The sequence below is a fragment of the Salvelinus alpinus genome, chromosome 27, assembly GCF_045679555.1.
Source record: "Salvelinus alpinus chromosome 27, SLU_Salpinus.1, whole genome shotgun sequence".
In the NCBI taxonomy this organism is placed as follows: domain Eukaryota; kingdom Metazoa; phylum Chordata; class Actinopteri; order Salmoniformes; family Salmonidae; genus Salvelinus; species Salvelinus alpinus.
Genome location: NC_092112.1, coordinates 46,742,846 through 46,757,761, shown reverse-complemented (window position 1 = coordinate 46,757,761; position 14,916 = coordinate 46,742,846). Strand labels below are relative to the sequence as shown.

Sequence of the window (14,916 nt, the reverse complement as noted above, 5' to 3'; positions counted from 1 at the left end):
GGAGGACAATCACAGCGTTTGAGCCCCTCTGACCCCTGCCTTGGCCTCCACATCTCTAATGGCCAGCCCGAGGAGAGAGAGAGAGACCAGGCTAAGAGGAGGACGGATCTTGTGAGCTCCACACACACACACACATCCATTAACCATTTGGAAGATGGGGGATGACATAATAAATTTTTTAAGCGGGGGACATTACCCCTGACACACACCCTCAGGCCCAAAAGGGGAAAGATATTTCCTCAACGGGTCCATTTTAAACCGGTGCTTAATCAAGCAGAGCCTCCCTCCCTCCTACTCCTGCTGTGTTTCGGGGGCCTGAGGGGAGTGAGAGCTCTTTGTCCTCCATCCATCACTTCCTCTCTTCCTCCCTCCCTCCGGCGACGCGTGCTAACGGCCCCCGAAGACAGCCCAAGTGTTCCCCCGGACAATACACCTCCAGTCATCCTCCCATCCTCTCTCCCTCCGTCTATCGGACACCCCGTCCGTCAATCCAATGGGACAGGAAGCAGGCCTGTGGCAGCCGAGGGCATGGCGAGGATTAACAGGGAGATTGGCCTGCTAGGTTCCTGTCTGCAGCGCCACATCAAATACCAGGCGGAGCCATACTGCATCACAGACCGGGCTCGGAGCCGGCTCTCTGCACAAGTCCTTACAACAGGACTTTCTCATTGAAGGAAGCCAATTATTACGAGAAAGGAAAATTTTACTTGCATGTGAAAGCTGTTTGAAAGCATGGCAGGGTCTTGTCCAGAATATCCAGAGCCCAGAGCAGGACTGTAGGCAGCTTGGCGTCAGGGCTGTGGGAGCACCACGCTAGAACAGACGTCTTCAGAGCGGAAGGACGCAATTGGCTAATTAATACGGAAAGGGGAATGTAGTGTAGACGCGATAGCATGCGAGAGGGCAAACGACGCTAGGCAGTCCGGTACGGATTTCAAGACTGCTGATCATTCAGAAGGAAGGGAATGTTGAGCTCCAGCTATTAGCAGCTGGGTTTCCACGGCAACACATATGTGCATATAAATATTTGGGTATCCAGATGGTGCTTTTGTGATGTGTATCCATGACCACCTTCACAGAGAGAGAGAGAGAGAGAGAGAGAGAGAGAGAGAGAGAGAGAGAGAGAGAGAGAAAGAGAGAGAGAGAGAGAGAGAGAGAGAGAGAGAGAGAGAGAGAGAGAGACAGAGAGAGAGAGAGAGAGAGAGAGAGAGAGAGAGAGAGAGAGAGAGAGAGAGAGAGAGAGACAGGGTTGGTTCTTCTATCCTTGTGGGGACCTGAAATCCCCAAAAGTCCCTACAAGGATAGTAAAACAAGGGAAATTCTCCCTCGTGGAGACATTTCCCACATCCCCATGAGCACAAAGGCTGTTTTAAGCTTAATGGTTAGGTTCAGGGTTAGGGTTAGAATTAGGGTTAGGGTAAGGTTTAGGGTTAGGAGTTAGGTTTAAGGTTTGGGTTAAGCTTACGGTAAGAGTTTGGGAAAATGTGATTTTGAAATAATGTTGGGTCCCCACGAGGATAGACGTACTAAACATCTGTGTGTCTTGGTTCGTGTGTGTGGGGGTGCTTGTGAGGCAAAAGGTTCCATCTGGACCCGGTTCTGCTTCAGAGCCATTGATCTCCAGAACATCTGAAAGCCCAACATGTACACACACAGTCCTCCATTTAGCCTGTCAGCCAATGCGTCTATCCCCTGTGATGTCTCACACACACAACACACACACACACACACACACACACACACACACACACACACACACACACACACACACACACACACACACACACACACACACACACACACACACACACACACACACACACACACACACACACACACACACACAGAGCCACCGATCTAGTGGGCCGCGAGGCTAAACCCAAGAGAAAAACAGAGCTTGACTTGGCACAGCAAGAAAGAAGCATTTGATTTGAACGATCACCAGTGAGTACGACTAGTCTCCATCCAAACAAACCCTCCACGTCCGCCTTGAGGATCCACTCCAGTAACAAGCAGTATCCTCTGAGTGAGGCCGTGTTCTGTGACCTGTCACTAAGACAAACTAAACCCCATGGCTTGGAGGGATACTTCAAAAGGACTGAGAGGTCCAGGACCTGGCCTTCACTCACAGCTGCTCATCCGGACTGGACACATGTACTTCCGGCACTGACTTACAATTAAAGAAGGGGGAAAAGTTACAGTGTAAACTTCTGGAAAAGTTCATTATGGAATGAGGGCCGGGGTTGGATGGAAATCCGTTCTCTGTTCAGAGTTAACCTTTAGGACTACAGTAAAAGCTTACTATAACATGTATTATGCTGATGATGATGATGATGATGATGATGATGCAAGCCTCATGGCCCAAGTCAGCTCACTATTTGCAGAAGCCAATATACAACACATGTTATTATTCTCCACAGTAGAAGGCAGCGCCATTCCTCCTTCTGAGTGACAACACATCCGTCTGGCCCAACAGGAACCCCACACACGGCCACCTCGCCTAACCTGGAAAGAGTGCCTCAGCCTGGGTATGAGCAGGCCCTGTGGGCCCCTGACAACCAGGACACGGATCCTATCCTGATCACACCCTACATGATTGCTATGACCCGGCTATAGGACGACGGAGGGAGGGAGGGAGGTTCGGGCTCCCGAGTGGCGCAGGGGTCTAAGGCACTGCATCTCAGTGCTAGAGGCGTCACTACAGACACACTGGTTCAAATCCAGGCTGTATCACAACCGGCCGTGACTGGGAGTCCCATAGAGCGGTGCATAATTGGCCCAGTGTTGTCCGGGTTTTTCCGGTGTAGGCCGTCATTGTAAACAATAATTTGTTCTTAACTGACTTGCCTAGTTAAATAAAGGTGAAAAAAATCATAAATAAAAAAATGATGCATGGCCGGGCATACCATATAGTCTGCTGCCGGATAAAAGAGCAAAGGGAGGGTAGGGGTGGGAAGCTCAGTGGGATTTCACTTAGGAGAGATTTAACATAACTAAAACCAGTCATTGTGGAGTAACGTAATCAGTAATCACCCTGTAAGCAGTATTCAGCCAAGCCCTGTCCAATGTGGGTGACTTCTGATGACGCCTGACCCGGTCTAAGTAACATTGGCTGGCTTGAGTGTGACAGGTGCCTTGGCACTTTGAGTCGCACACTAACCACACCCTTAAAGGCCACACTGATTGCCTAATCCCAGTCATACAGGTTTACTGTCTTCACTACACTGTAACGAAAACTGTCATTCATACAGTCATTTTGGGATATTATCAACAGTAAAATACTCTGAAATGTTTTACTGCAGCATGCTGCCAATGATGGTGCATTGTGGGAAAACGTTGTGGGCTGGGGAAACAATTGCTGCATTTCGAATGGTACTGTAATTCCAACCCACAGAATACAGTACCGTGCCGTATCTTTGGAACGCAAAAAACCTTTTGACCACTAGAGGGTGCATGGTATTGTTTCTGTCTCCTGAACATATTCTGAAGTTTGCCTATATGTGTTGCGCCCGTGAGTGAGAATGCTGTACCAATTTAAGGCTTATGTGGTTATAGTGCACCATCAATTTGTATAAGGGACAGATTGAAGTGGCAGAAAGTCTTAAACCTTAAATGGTTGAGCATTTTGCCATGTCCTTTCGTTCTGTTTTGCCCTGTAGTCACTGTTTGGAAGCCTTTGGAAGTGCAAGTGATATAAAACACAAAATATTCATTAATACACTGTAATGTGTGAACACTTTGCCGAGCAGCCAACCTGCTTGACCAATCCCTTGTATTTACAAGAACACACTGAAATACAAACCCCTCCCCTCAACGGATTTCATTCATTAATGAATTCATTTGATTACAGTAGCATTCACTTTTTTTTTTTTTACAGTATAATACAGTACATTTTACGGTATTGTACTGTATGGCATTATAAGGTACATGCATTGATACCGTATTTATATTACAGTAGGTGCACTGTAATATGAAATACATCATTTTAATTGCCATTTAGCTGCCTGTAAGTTACTGTCAAATTTACGGCAACCCTTTTTACAGTGTACACACAGAATGGGGTGTCAACATGTGGGACGCGGTATGTCTGGGGTTATGTCATAATATCCAGGTTAGTTAGAGAAGGGACGTGACTGCCAATGCTCTTATACACGCATTCTCACACACACAAATACTCCTAGGTAACACACACACACACACACGCAAAGATGGCTGCTCCTTTGTGGGGCTTTGATCAAGAGGGTCACGGGGGTGAGAGGTGAAAGGACAGTCAAAGGTCAGAGTTCAGAGAAGTACTTACGTTGCAGTTCGAGGACTGGTTTAGATTGGGACTGGATCCGTCAGTCCACTCTGCAGTGTCAGTACTGCTGGACTGTCTGCTGTGGGTCTCATACTCCTTCAGCTATAGGAGAAGAAGAGTTTAGAGAGAAGGGAGGGCAGGGGACGGTGGCCCACTCTCACTATAGAGACAGCTACCCCTCCACACACACAAACGAACACCAATACACAAACGTAGGACACCACACACACACACACACACACACACACACACACACACACACACACACACACACACACACACACACACACACACACGCACAAAGGTCACAAGTCCATCGACACAAACATACAAGGTCACAAGACAAAACAACTGTCCACAGAGTAGGGATGGGCATTTGAAATGATTTCACTATCCAAATAATATCCCCAAAACAGTTTTGGAACTCTGGATAGGCGAAACACATGTGTTTTTAAGAAAATTCATATATATTTTTTTCAACTTCAATGGGGACTTGCTCTAACGATTCAGGAGAGGCAGCTCACTGCTTGTTGTTTCAGAACAGAGGGGCGGGGAAGGGGCGTGAGAGGAGCAGGGGCCGGTGTGTCTGACATGGAGGGAGAGAGAAAGTGGCCAAACCAACGGACAAACTTGTGGCTCCGATAGGTTATCACCAACAGTATCATCTCATCAGGTAGTCTCTATCTTGACTGCATTACATCAACGTAAAGAAGCTAGCTCGCCACATCAGTCAGCTAAGTTAGCTAGCCAGCTAGCTTGCATAGCAAGGCTAATTAAGGCTATTTTGCTGCGATCCCCATCCTTCTCCTACACCAACTCCATTCATATTAGACAGCCTACCTGTTGGTTGACCATTGTAGCCTACTCCTTCTCATGTAGCCAACTTAATTCCCTAATTGCAATTCCATTTGGAATTGATTATAAATCTCACGCTTCACTTGCTACACATGGAGGAGCCTCTGACAGTAGAGCTGCTTTGGTTGACCGACAAAAACAAGCTACACTTGTGAAAAGTGTGTAGGTTTCCCATATTACTTTCTTACGGTGGGAACTAAAACTGTATACTGTCATGGTCTGTCCTCATACGTAGCAATGCTACAGATAATTACATTTGATTTTATTTTTTTCTTTCTAAAAATGAATACTCTTGCAATGAATCGAATACGAACGTCCATTCGGGAAATTCAAATATTCAAATAACCGTGCCCATCCCTAACCACGGAGGCTGTTCATTGATTCCAGAACCGGATTGGTTTGTTTAAGTGTCAACCGCAGTGGAGGAGGGTCGAAGGTCAGACCAGCACCCAATAATACACCAGCTGCACAGGGAAGAGGTGGAGGAAAATCAATGTCTGCCTTGAAGAGAGACCTAGTTCTACAGGACTGCAATCACCCGAGTCATGCTCTCCTTTAAAATGAACGCAGAGTGGGAGAGGGAGGAAGAGAGGAGAGGAGGAGGAAGAAGAGAACATAGAACAGGGGAGCAAAGGAGAAAAGAAAGAGAGGAAGAGACGAGAAGAAGTGAGACAGGAGAGGGGGGAGTAGAAAGGAGAAAGAAGAGGAGACAAGATGGACGACTGAATGACACTGCAGCCACCACATTCAACCAGAGAATAAATCCAGAACACATCACTCTAACCACCACACCAGGGGGGGGGGGGGGCTACTGAGCGAACATGTCCAGCTACCCCAACAGAATGAACAGGACCACACATAAACACCGTGAGTGACACCCAGGCGCCCTTCTTGGACAGGGATTGGGACGGCGTGGGTGTGTTTTGTAAAAAATAAAAATGGCAGTGCAGGGTTATAATGAAAGCACAGTGAATGGTTAGTAGGAGTAAGTCATTTTAGTAAACGCTGGAGATGGAGCTTGCGGGATGAAGCGGGAGAGGTGGTAGGCGTGGAGCCAGTCGAGACCACCTTGCAGTGAGGGAGCTGGGGCTGGGGTCAGGCTGTGGGTGGGGTGGAGGTCCCCTCCAGGCCCTGTCTGGGGGGGTCGGTCTGTCTGCCCCAGGAGGAGCCTGGAGAGTGGGGAATGGGTGTAGGGGGTACAGAGAAGAGGGTGGGTGAGAGGGTTCCTACCCGAGCTAAAGCCTCTTCAACAGTGATCATCTTCTCCTTCACCATCATCATCAGCTGGATGCGCTCTTCGTCACTCATGGTGATCTCACTGGCCACGTAACCTATGTCCTCTCCTAGACGGTCAGAGAACGAGGGGTCAATGAAACAGCTGGGGCACGACATAAAGTACGATGGAAATACATAAAGAAACGGGACAAAATGAGTCCTTGTTAGATAATAAGTATGCCATTGTAATTTCACTATGTCATTTCTCGGGAAAATAGCACGCTGTACTAGAAAGCGTAGTCCTCCCGTACCTCTCGAAGTCTGCCGCATGACTCCCTTCTGCGACGTCTTGCGAAAGTTCTGCCAGAAGGATTTGTTCTTCTTCTTATTGTCCCATTTACCTACCAGGAACAGGGAGAGAGAGAGAGCTCCAGTCAGACAATGCTGGGACACACACGCAAAAGAGACACACACACACTTCCTTAAGACAGTGTTGACGGGTAACGGGAAAATAGGCTCAAGGTCTTTGAATGATTCTCTGATAAAGACTGAAACGCAATGGGACATACCATTTCCCCGTCATTATAAACAGTGTAAAGGTGTGTGTGTGTGTGTGTGTCTATACGTGTGTGCATGACTTCTCTATCCCCTGAGTCACCTGTCTGGGGATAGGCTCTGAAAGAGGGCAGCTGAGGGCTCCGGGCAGGTGACATTTGTATGTAAGGGCTGAGGAGAGGTGTTTCTCCCGAAAGTCTTAAGATCACACACAGCCATGTCTGTCTAGCTGGAATATAAAACACTACAGCCACAACAAGCTGAAGGTCAGCATGACAATATCTCATGAGTGTTTAACCCCACTGTTATTCTCTCTCTGGTTCTTTGATTATCACCACTTTTTCTCTCGCTCTAGCTCTCTCACTACTCTGTCCTCTCTCACTACTCTGTTCTCTCTCACTCTCTCTCTCTCTCACTACTCTGTTCTCTCTCACTCTCTCTCTCTCTCTCACTACTCTGTTCTCTCTCACTCTCTCACACTACTCTGTTCTCTCTCGCTCTCTCTCTCTCACTACTCTGTTCTCTCTCACTACTCTGTCCTCTCTCACTCTCTCTCTCTCTCACTACTCTGTTCTCTCTCACTACTCTGTTCTCTCTCACTCTCTCACTACTCTGCTCTCTCTCTCTCTCTCACTACTCTGTTCTCTCTCTCACTACTCTGTTCTCTCTCTCACTACTCTGTTCTCTCTCACTCTCTCTCATGCTACTCTCTCTCTCTCTCTCACTCTCTCTCTCACTACTCTGTTCTCTCTCTCTCACTCTCTCTCTCACTACTCTGTTCTCTCTCTCTCACTCTCTCTCTCTCACTACTCTGTTATATCTCACTCTCTGTCATGCTACTCTCTCTCACTACTCTGGTCTCTCTCTCTCACTATCTCTCTCACTACTCTGTTCTCTCTCACTCTCTCTCATGTTACTCTCTCTCTCTCTCTATCACTACTCTGTTCTCTCTCACTCTCTCTCACTCTACTCTGTTCTCTCTCACTCTCTCTCTCTCACATTACTCTGTTCTCTCTCACTGCTATGTTCTCTCTCACTACTATGTTCTCTCTCTCTCACTCTCTCTCACTACTCTGTTCTCTCTCTCACTACTCTGTTCTCTCTCACTCTCTCTCTCTCACTACTCTGTTCTCTCTCACTCTCTCTCACTACTCTGTTCTCTCTCTCACTACTCTGTTCTCTCTCACTCTCTCTCTCTCTCACTACTCTGTTCTCTCTCACTCTCTCTCTCTCGCACTACTCTGTTGTCTCTCACTCTCTCTCTCTCGCACTACTCTGTTCTCTCTCACTCTCTCTCTCACTACTCTATTGTCTCTCCCTCACTTTCTATCACTGCTCTGTTCTCTCTCTCTCACTCTCTCTCTCTCACTACTCTGTTCTCTCTCGCACTACTCTGTTCTCTCTCACTCTCTCTCTCACTACTCTGTTCTTTCTCTCACTACTATGTTGTCTCTCACTCTCTCTCTCCCACTACTCTGTTCTCTCTCTCACCACTCTGTTGTCTCTCACTCATGTTCTCTCACTACCCCGTTCTCTCTCTCTCTCTCTCTCTCACTACTCTGTTCTCTTTCTCTCTCACACTACCTGGTTCTCTCTCCTCTCTCTCTCTCTCAAGGCTGAGAGTTAGCCCCTGAGAAAAGGCTAACACACACATACTGGCAAATAACTGCTGTAGCGTGCGGGGTTAGAGCCCATCATCAATGACTGAAATATCACAGCAGAACATAACGGGGTATGGTCAATGTATCAATACAATTTTAGTTGATTTATTCACTCGCTGCAATATAATAGACTCCAACCCTGCTAGGAAGCTGGAAATAGTAGGAGAAAACAGAAGTATTTTTTTGTAAAAAGTTTAATTGCTACTAACCTCCGTCTTCAGAGCTGGACTTCTGCAGAGACATCCTGGAAAGAACAGAGCAGACAGAGAAGAGAGAGAGAGAGGGTTAGCGTCAGACAGCTAGACCCTCCTCTCTCCTCTTAGCATCGCACACCATCACTTCTCTAGCACTGGGGACTTCCAGTCAGTCCCGGCCTTCCCCCGTCCCTCTAAGAAGGAACATGCTGCTGAGGTTTCTGTGTGTCTGTGGGTTTTTACTCCGGCTGCTGCTCAGTGTCTCCGCCACTAGAGGGCAGTGGTGGAGCTCTATAGACACACACACACGCAGGCCGGCACCTGAGGAGCACAGGGCAGAGATATCCACAGAGGAGAGGAGATGAATAGGGGGGGATGAGAGAGGAGCGAGGGGAGGAGGGGAAAAGAGGAGTGGGGTTAAGAGGAAAGGAGTGGATGAGAGGAGAAGAAGGAGGAAATGGATGACAGGAAGATGAGAAAAGGGTGAATGAAGAAGGGAAGAGGGAAGGAGAAGAGCAGACAGAGAGAAAACCACTGGGCAGACTAAGCCTGTTTGTGTTTCCACTAGTCACGAGGAAGAGAGAGAGAGAGAGAGAGAGAGAGAGAGAGAGAGAGAGAGAGAGAGAGAGAGAGAGAGAGAGAGAGAGAGAGAGAGAGAGAGAGAGAGAGAGAGAGAGAGAGAGAAAAAGAGAGAGAGAGAGGAAAAGAGAGAGAAAAAGAGAGACAGAGATACATAGAGGGAAAGAGAAAGAGAGAGAGAGAGACAGAGAGAGAAAGAGAGACAGAGACAGAGACAGAGAGAGAGAGAGAGAGAGAGAGAGAGAGAGAGAGAGAGAGAGAGAGAGAGAGAGAGAGAGACTGAGAGAAAGAGAGAGAGAGAGGTGGGAAGAGAGTGAACAAGTTAGCATGGAAAGTTACTGGAGTGAGGAGGAGTAAGAATGCGAGAGTCTCAATTTTTGACAACACGATAGTCACTGCACACGAGACATAAAAATAAGACATAAGAAGAACACGATAAAGTAAGTAAGCACACTGGAAAGAGGGTCAGTTCCAGTACCACATGTACAATGTGCAGGGATCGATAGAGTAGATATGTATAGGGGTAAGGCGACTCAGCCTCAGAATTATACTGTTTGAATAAATCTTGATAATAAAAAAATGCATAAATAATTGCGAACCAAAAACGAACGTGACCAGATACATTTGTGTCACTGGTACCCGAGCGATCAAGAAAGAATTGATGTCACATTGGCAAGTCAAAGAGTCGCAAACGCAGTCGGGCGAGAGTAGGATATCTGTCAGTTCTCCCTGCTCTGTCCCGAGTCGGTTAGAGACATGAATCATGCAGGGGGGAGTCAAAGACGAGAGCTGGTCCAGTAGCAGAGGTCAAGTCTGTCTTCATCAGGCGTACAGTGGCCCACACATCCCCCTCCTGAAGCTTCTCACTGTAACCAGTGCCAGTCATCCGGTTCAGGTTACTCATCAACCAACCAGGGTGTTTACAAACACTACAGGAACAAGATCATCCTCATGTATCCATCACATTTTTACTAATACTGTAGAACTTTGTTCTGAAGCCGTACCCATTGGATGCAGTGATCACAATATAGTGGCTATATCCAGGAAAGACAAAGTTCCAACAGCTGGGCCTAAAATATTGGAGGATGTTAAAAATATTTGTTGGTCTGATGTGATTAATGAGGAGCATCCAGACGCTGCACTTGATGAATTCATGAAATTGCTTCTTCCAATTATTGATAAACAGGCACCTGTTAAACACAGACACACACACACACACACACACACACACACACACACACACATACACACACACACACACACACACACACACACACACACACACACACACACACACACACACACACACACACACACACACACACACACACACACACACAAACTCGCTGATGCGTGCAGAGAGGTAGAGACAGGTGGTTGTCAGTTCAGTGAGTGAAGCACGTGTGGGTTTGTGGCAGAAACAAACCAAGTCCGACAGGTCTCCCCCTCTTCTGTGTATGTGTGTATGTGTGTAGTAGAAGTGACAGCCTTCTGGGCTCTATAGGAAAGTCTAGCGATGTTTAAAGGTTGGCTGCCATGGCAACACAATGAGAAGCTAATTGAATGGAGGCCTGTACGCTTGCCCCCTCCACCCCATCCCCTCCTCTATCTCTCTACCCCCCTCTTTCTATTCTCTCCATCTCAGCATTTGGCCCCAGTGTGCTAGCGAAGGCCCCAGCTAATGCTAATGGGACTTACTCAATAGGAGGTCTTTCTGCTGTAGTCTTGCCCTCCGCTCCATGCTCTATCAATTATTACACACCCAAGCACACACACACACACACACACACACACACACACACACACACACACACACACACACACACACACACACACACACACACACTTCTATTTCTGCTTTGTCTTACAATCGCATAAGATAGTACAGAGAGGCAGACCTGCTTTAAAACCCGTTAGTTTGGTTGCAAACGTTCCACACACTGAGTCTGTGGCAGTAGCACTCATGTCGTGTGCTTAAAATGACTACACAGTATGCAATTAGTGGCTTTTACTTTCCTTGTGGGGTGAAGAGTTTTAGTCGTGGACCAATGATGATCCAGGAGAGTGTTGCAGTGTTGCATAAAAACAATCTCTAACTCTCTCTCTCTCCGCGCAACGGGACCTCATGGTCCGACTGCAGAGTTCGATATGTGTCCATCATTTTTGGCATTAACGGAACGGTTAACGTAAGGGTTAAGGTTTAGGACAGGGTTCAGATAAATCAGAGTGCCTAACACGGGGATTAATCGCGCGATCCCCGGCGCTCGTGGCTCACGCACACCCGCCATCCCCGTCTACACCGCCCTAGCAAGCCACGAGTCTACTTGGATGGTAACAGCGCTCACCGTAGCCTCTAGTGGCCGCTATTGCAGACATCGCCCAACGTCCTGGGGACCTGGACAAACGTCGAAAAATAGATCGTTCCCTAAAAATAGCTGTTTTTAATTCAACTGCAATTGTACCTGCACACTGAAGAAGATTGCAAAAACTAAACGGATGCGTACGCTACACCTGACGCAGTGGAATGAATAAAAACATGACGTGAGCTTTATGCGACAGCTTTGTGTGCGGACCCATCACGCCTTTTGTTTGTCTGAATTCGCGGGTTTTTACGCACAAGCTTCTGGGAGAGCGCGATGGTTCCCCTTTTGATGAACAAATGTTGAATATCGCCTTGAATCTGGTGTAACCTTCCTGCACTGTGCTGGGTGTGTATCCTATGCAATGTTCTCTCAACCAAAAAAGGCAACTTCCAGCATGTGTTTACTGTGAACATTTAGGCTGTACTCACTTTAAGTTACAGTTTTTTAACAGTGGCCAAGTAGCCTAATGTGGCTATTTGATCGTAATGTAGGCCTACCAGAGTGGCTTACCATCAAAAACAGAGGAGGGGCTTGACATTAACCTGTTCATCCACCTGTCCTTCAGACAAGGAGGTGACTGAAAATGTTGTTGCGTTGTTTGATGCAAGAAACAACTTTACAAAATAAAATGTATTATTATTCCCATACCATTATTACAGAGAATCAGACAAATTATGCTACCCTTTGCCTATTCAAAACAAATCAAATCAAATGTATTTATATAGCCCTTCTTACATCAGCTGATATCTCAAAGTGCTGTACAGAAACCCAACCTAAAACCCCAAACAGCAAGCAATGCAGGTGTAGAAGCACGGTGGCTAGGAAAAACTCCCTAGAAAGGCCAAAACCTAGGAAGAAACCTAGAGAGGAACCAGGCTATGAGGGGTGGCCAGTCCTCTTCTGGCTGTGCCGGGTGGAGATTATAACAGAACATGGCCAAGATGTTCAAATGTTCATAAATGACCAGCATGGTCAAATAGTAATAATCACAGTAGTTGTCGAGGGTGCAGCAAGTCAGCACCTCAGGAGTCAGTTGGCTTTTCATAGCCGATCATTAAGAGTATCTCTGCCGCGCCTGCTGTCTCTAGAGAGTTGAAAACAGCAGGTCTGGGACAGGTAGCACGTCCGGTGAACAGGTCAGGGTTCCATAGCCGCAGGCAGAACAGTTGAAACTGTAGCAGCAGCTATTGGCTGATTAGCTTTTTCAAGTCTCTCAAAATACAATACTGCCCCATTAAGACAAAAAAATCTCTTTAACTGACCTGCTTTTCAAAGATGTCTAGAAATGTATAAGTTTTGTGATCTTGTAGGAATCAATCACTCCCCCATTGCTGAATACAACTTATTTATAACTGGGCTAATAACTCACTAACTAGCAAAAGGATATGAACAAATGTGCACACGTGGCTACATGCAGCTCTCACCGTGATCTCACAACAAGCGCATTGGCTCACGTCTGCTCATGCTGTAAACACAGTCCAGTTCAACGTGAATGGCAAAGATCCATATGTGGCAATGGTCTATTTGCATATAGGCCTACTGCAGTTCTGATTGGTTATGCCTCGCCGGTCTGTGTAGAATCCTACCCCGATGCGTTCTGCATATTTCGTCTTGCATAATTATTTTTGTTTTTCGGTATGTTACATTGAAAGTGCCTAATATTGCGTTGATTCGATCACAGTTCCCACAGTAAAGGGAAACATTGGTAGTGTTAACTGACGGGGAAAACTCTCGAGTTGAAATTCAATCTCGTGCTTCTCTGCGCAGGCTGATATTTCTTCTGCACAGCGTGCCAGTGCCCGAGCGCAGCTTAGAGGGAACATTGGTCCTATGCCTCACCACCGCAGTGAGGAAATAGCCTGGGGGAAATTAGACTTGAGATTACTAGGACTGAAAGCTGGTATTTTAGTTGATATTTTCAGAGTTCTATGTGGAGATTAAATGAGGACAAATTGTACAGTGCTATGCCAGTACTAAGCTTGTCTATGTCCACAAAACACACAAACAACCCTCTGAGAGGAGTAAGGCAGCCAGGGAGAAATATGCACGCAAGCACACACACAGCATGGTGTCCACTTTAACAACAGGAGTCCTTACAATGAGCCAACAGCGCGGTAAATCACTAGAGGCCCGAGAATGTCAATGAGAGACTGGCGGGTGCGACCCAGCAGCTCTCTAAGAGAAAAGATGACCAAACAATTATAGAACTCCCTGTGTCATGTGACATGATTTGGATTGTCTATTATATATTTCACTGTCAACAGCTGGTGGCTCACTACACTACACCAGGCCTCATCCTGTGGAAAAAAAGACATAGCTCGACCACAGAACTCCTGGCATCCGGCAGTGTGTGTGTGTGTGTGTGTGTGTGTGTGTGTGTGTGTGTGTGTGTGTGTGTGTGTGTGTGTGTGTGTGTGTGTGTGTGTGTGTGTGTGTGTGTGTGTGTGTGTGTGTGTGTGTGTGTTTAGTACCTAACCACCTGGCGTGAGGGGTTTCCAGTGATCAGGGAGGGACAATGAGAACAGCTAACCCTAAGAAGTGGAGACATAACCCACAAGAAGACCGGTAGGGTGACCCCTCTAGAGGACAAGGTAAAGGTCAGAGGTCACAGGGATATCCTCTACGAGAGCGCTGCAGGACAGTCATATGACAGGACACACAGCATGCACGCACACTAGTTGTCAAAGTGCGGTGTTCTGTGACGAACAGTATGTTCGAGTTCCATGCGGGGCGCAACATTGCGCCTCGTGTGATAGGTTATGCTGACAACACGTTGTCAAACGTTGCACAGTTGCCCAAACAAGACATTCCCATTGTATGAGATAGTCTTGCATGCAAATCGCTGATCTTGAAGAAATAATCTCTTGATCGTAAAGAGAAGGGAGGACACCTTTAAACCCTCCAACAAAGGTATATTGGCAGCACTCACATAAAGAGCAAACTACACTGAACCAAAATATAAACCCAACATTTCAAATGTCAAAGATTTTACAGTGTTACAGTTCATATAAGGAAATCAGTCAATTGAAATAAATGCATTATGCATTTCACATGACTGGGAATACAGATACAGATATGCATCTGTTGGTCACAGATACCTTAAAAAAAGGTAGGGGTGTGGATCAGAAAACCAATCCGTATCTGGTGTGACCACCATTTGCCTCATGCAGCATCTCCTTCGCATAGTTGATCAG

The 14,916-nt window shown here is 46.8% G+C and overlaps 1 protein-coding gene across 6 annotated transcripts in view; it reads right to left on the bottom strand.

Moving 5' to 3' along the window:
• LOC139556658 (SAM and SH3 domain-containing protein 1-like) overlaps positions 1-14,916 on the bottom strand; it is a 337,727-nt gene that overhangs the window by 44,158 nt on the left and 278,653 nt on the right. For 5 of the 6 annotated variants that reach the window (XM_071370880.1, XM_071370881.1, XM_071370886.1 and 2 more), the window contains exons 5-8: positions 8,796-8,830; positions 6,682-6,771; positions 6,386-6,498; positions 4,301-4,402 (exon numbers count right to left, since the gene is read on the bottom strand). In XM_071370880.1, coding sequence (XP_071226981.1) covers positions 4,301-4,402; positions 6,386-6,498; positions 6,682-6,771; positions 8,796-8,830 — 340 coding nt within the window. The remainder of the gene's footprint in view (positions 1-4,300; positions 4,403-6,385; positions 6,499-6,681; positions 6,772-8,795; positions 8,831-14,916) is intronic. The other variant, XM_071370882.1, reaches the window with a different exon arrangement.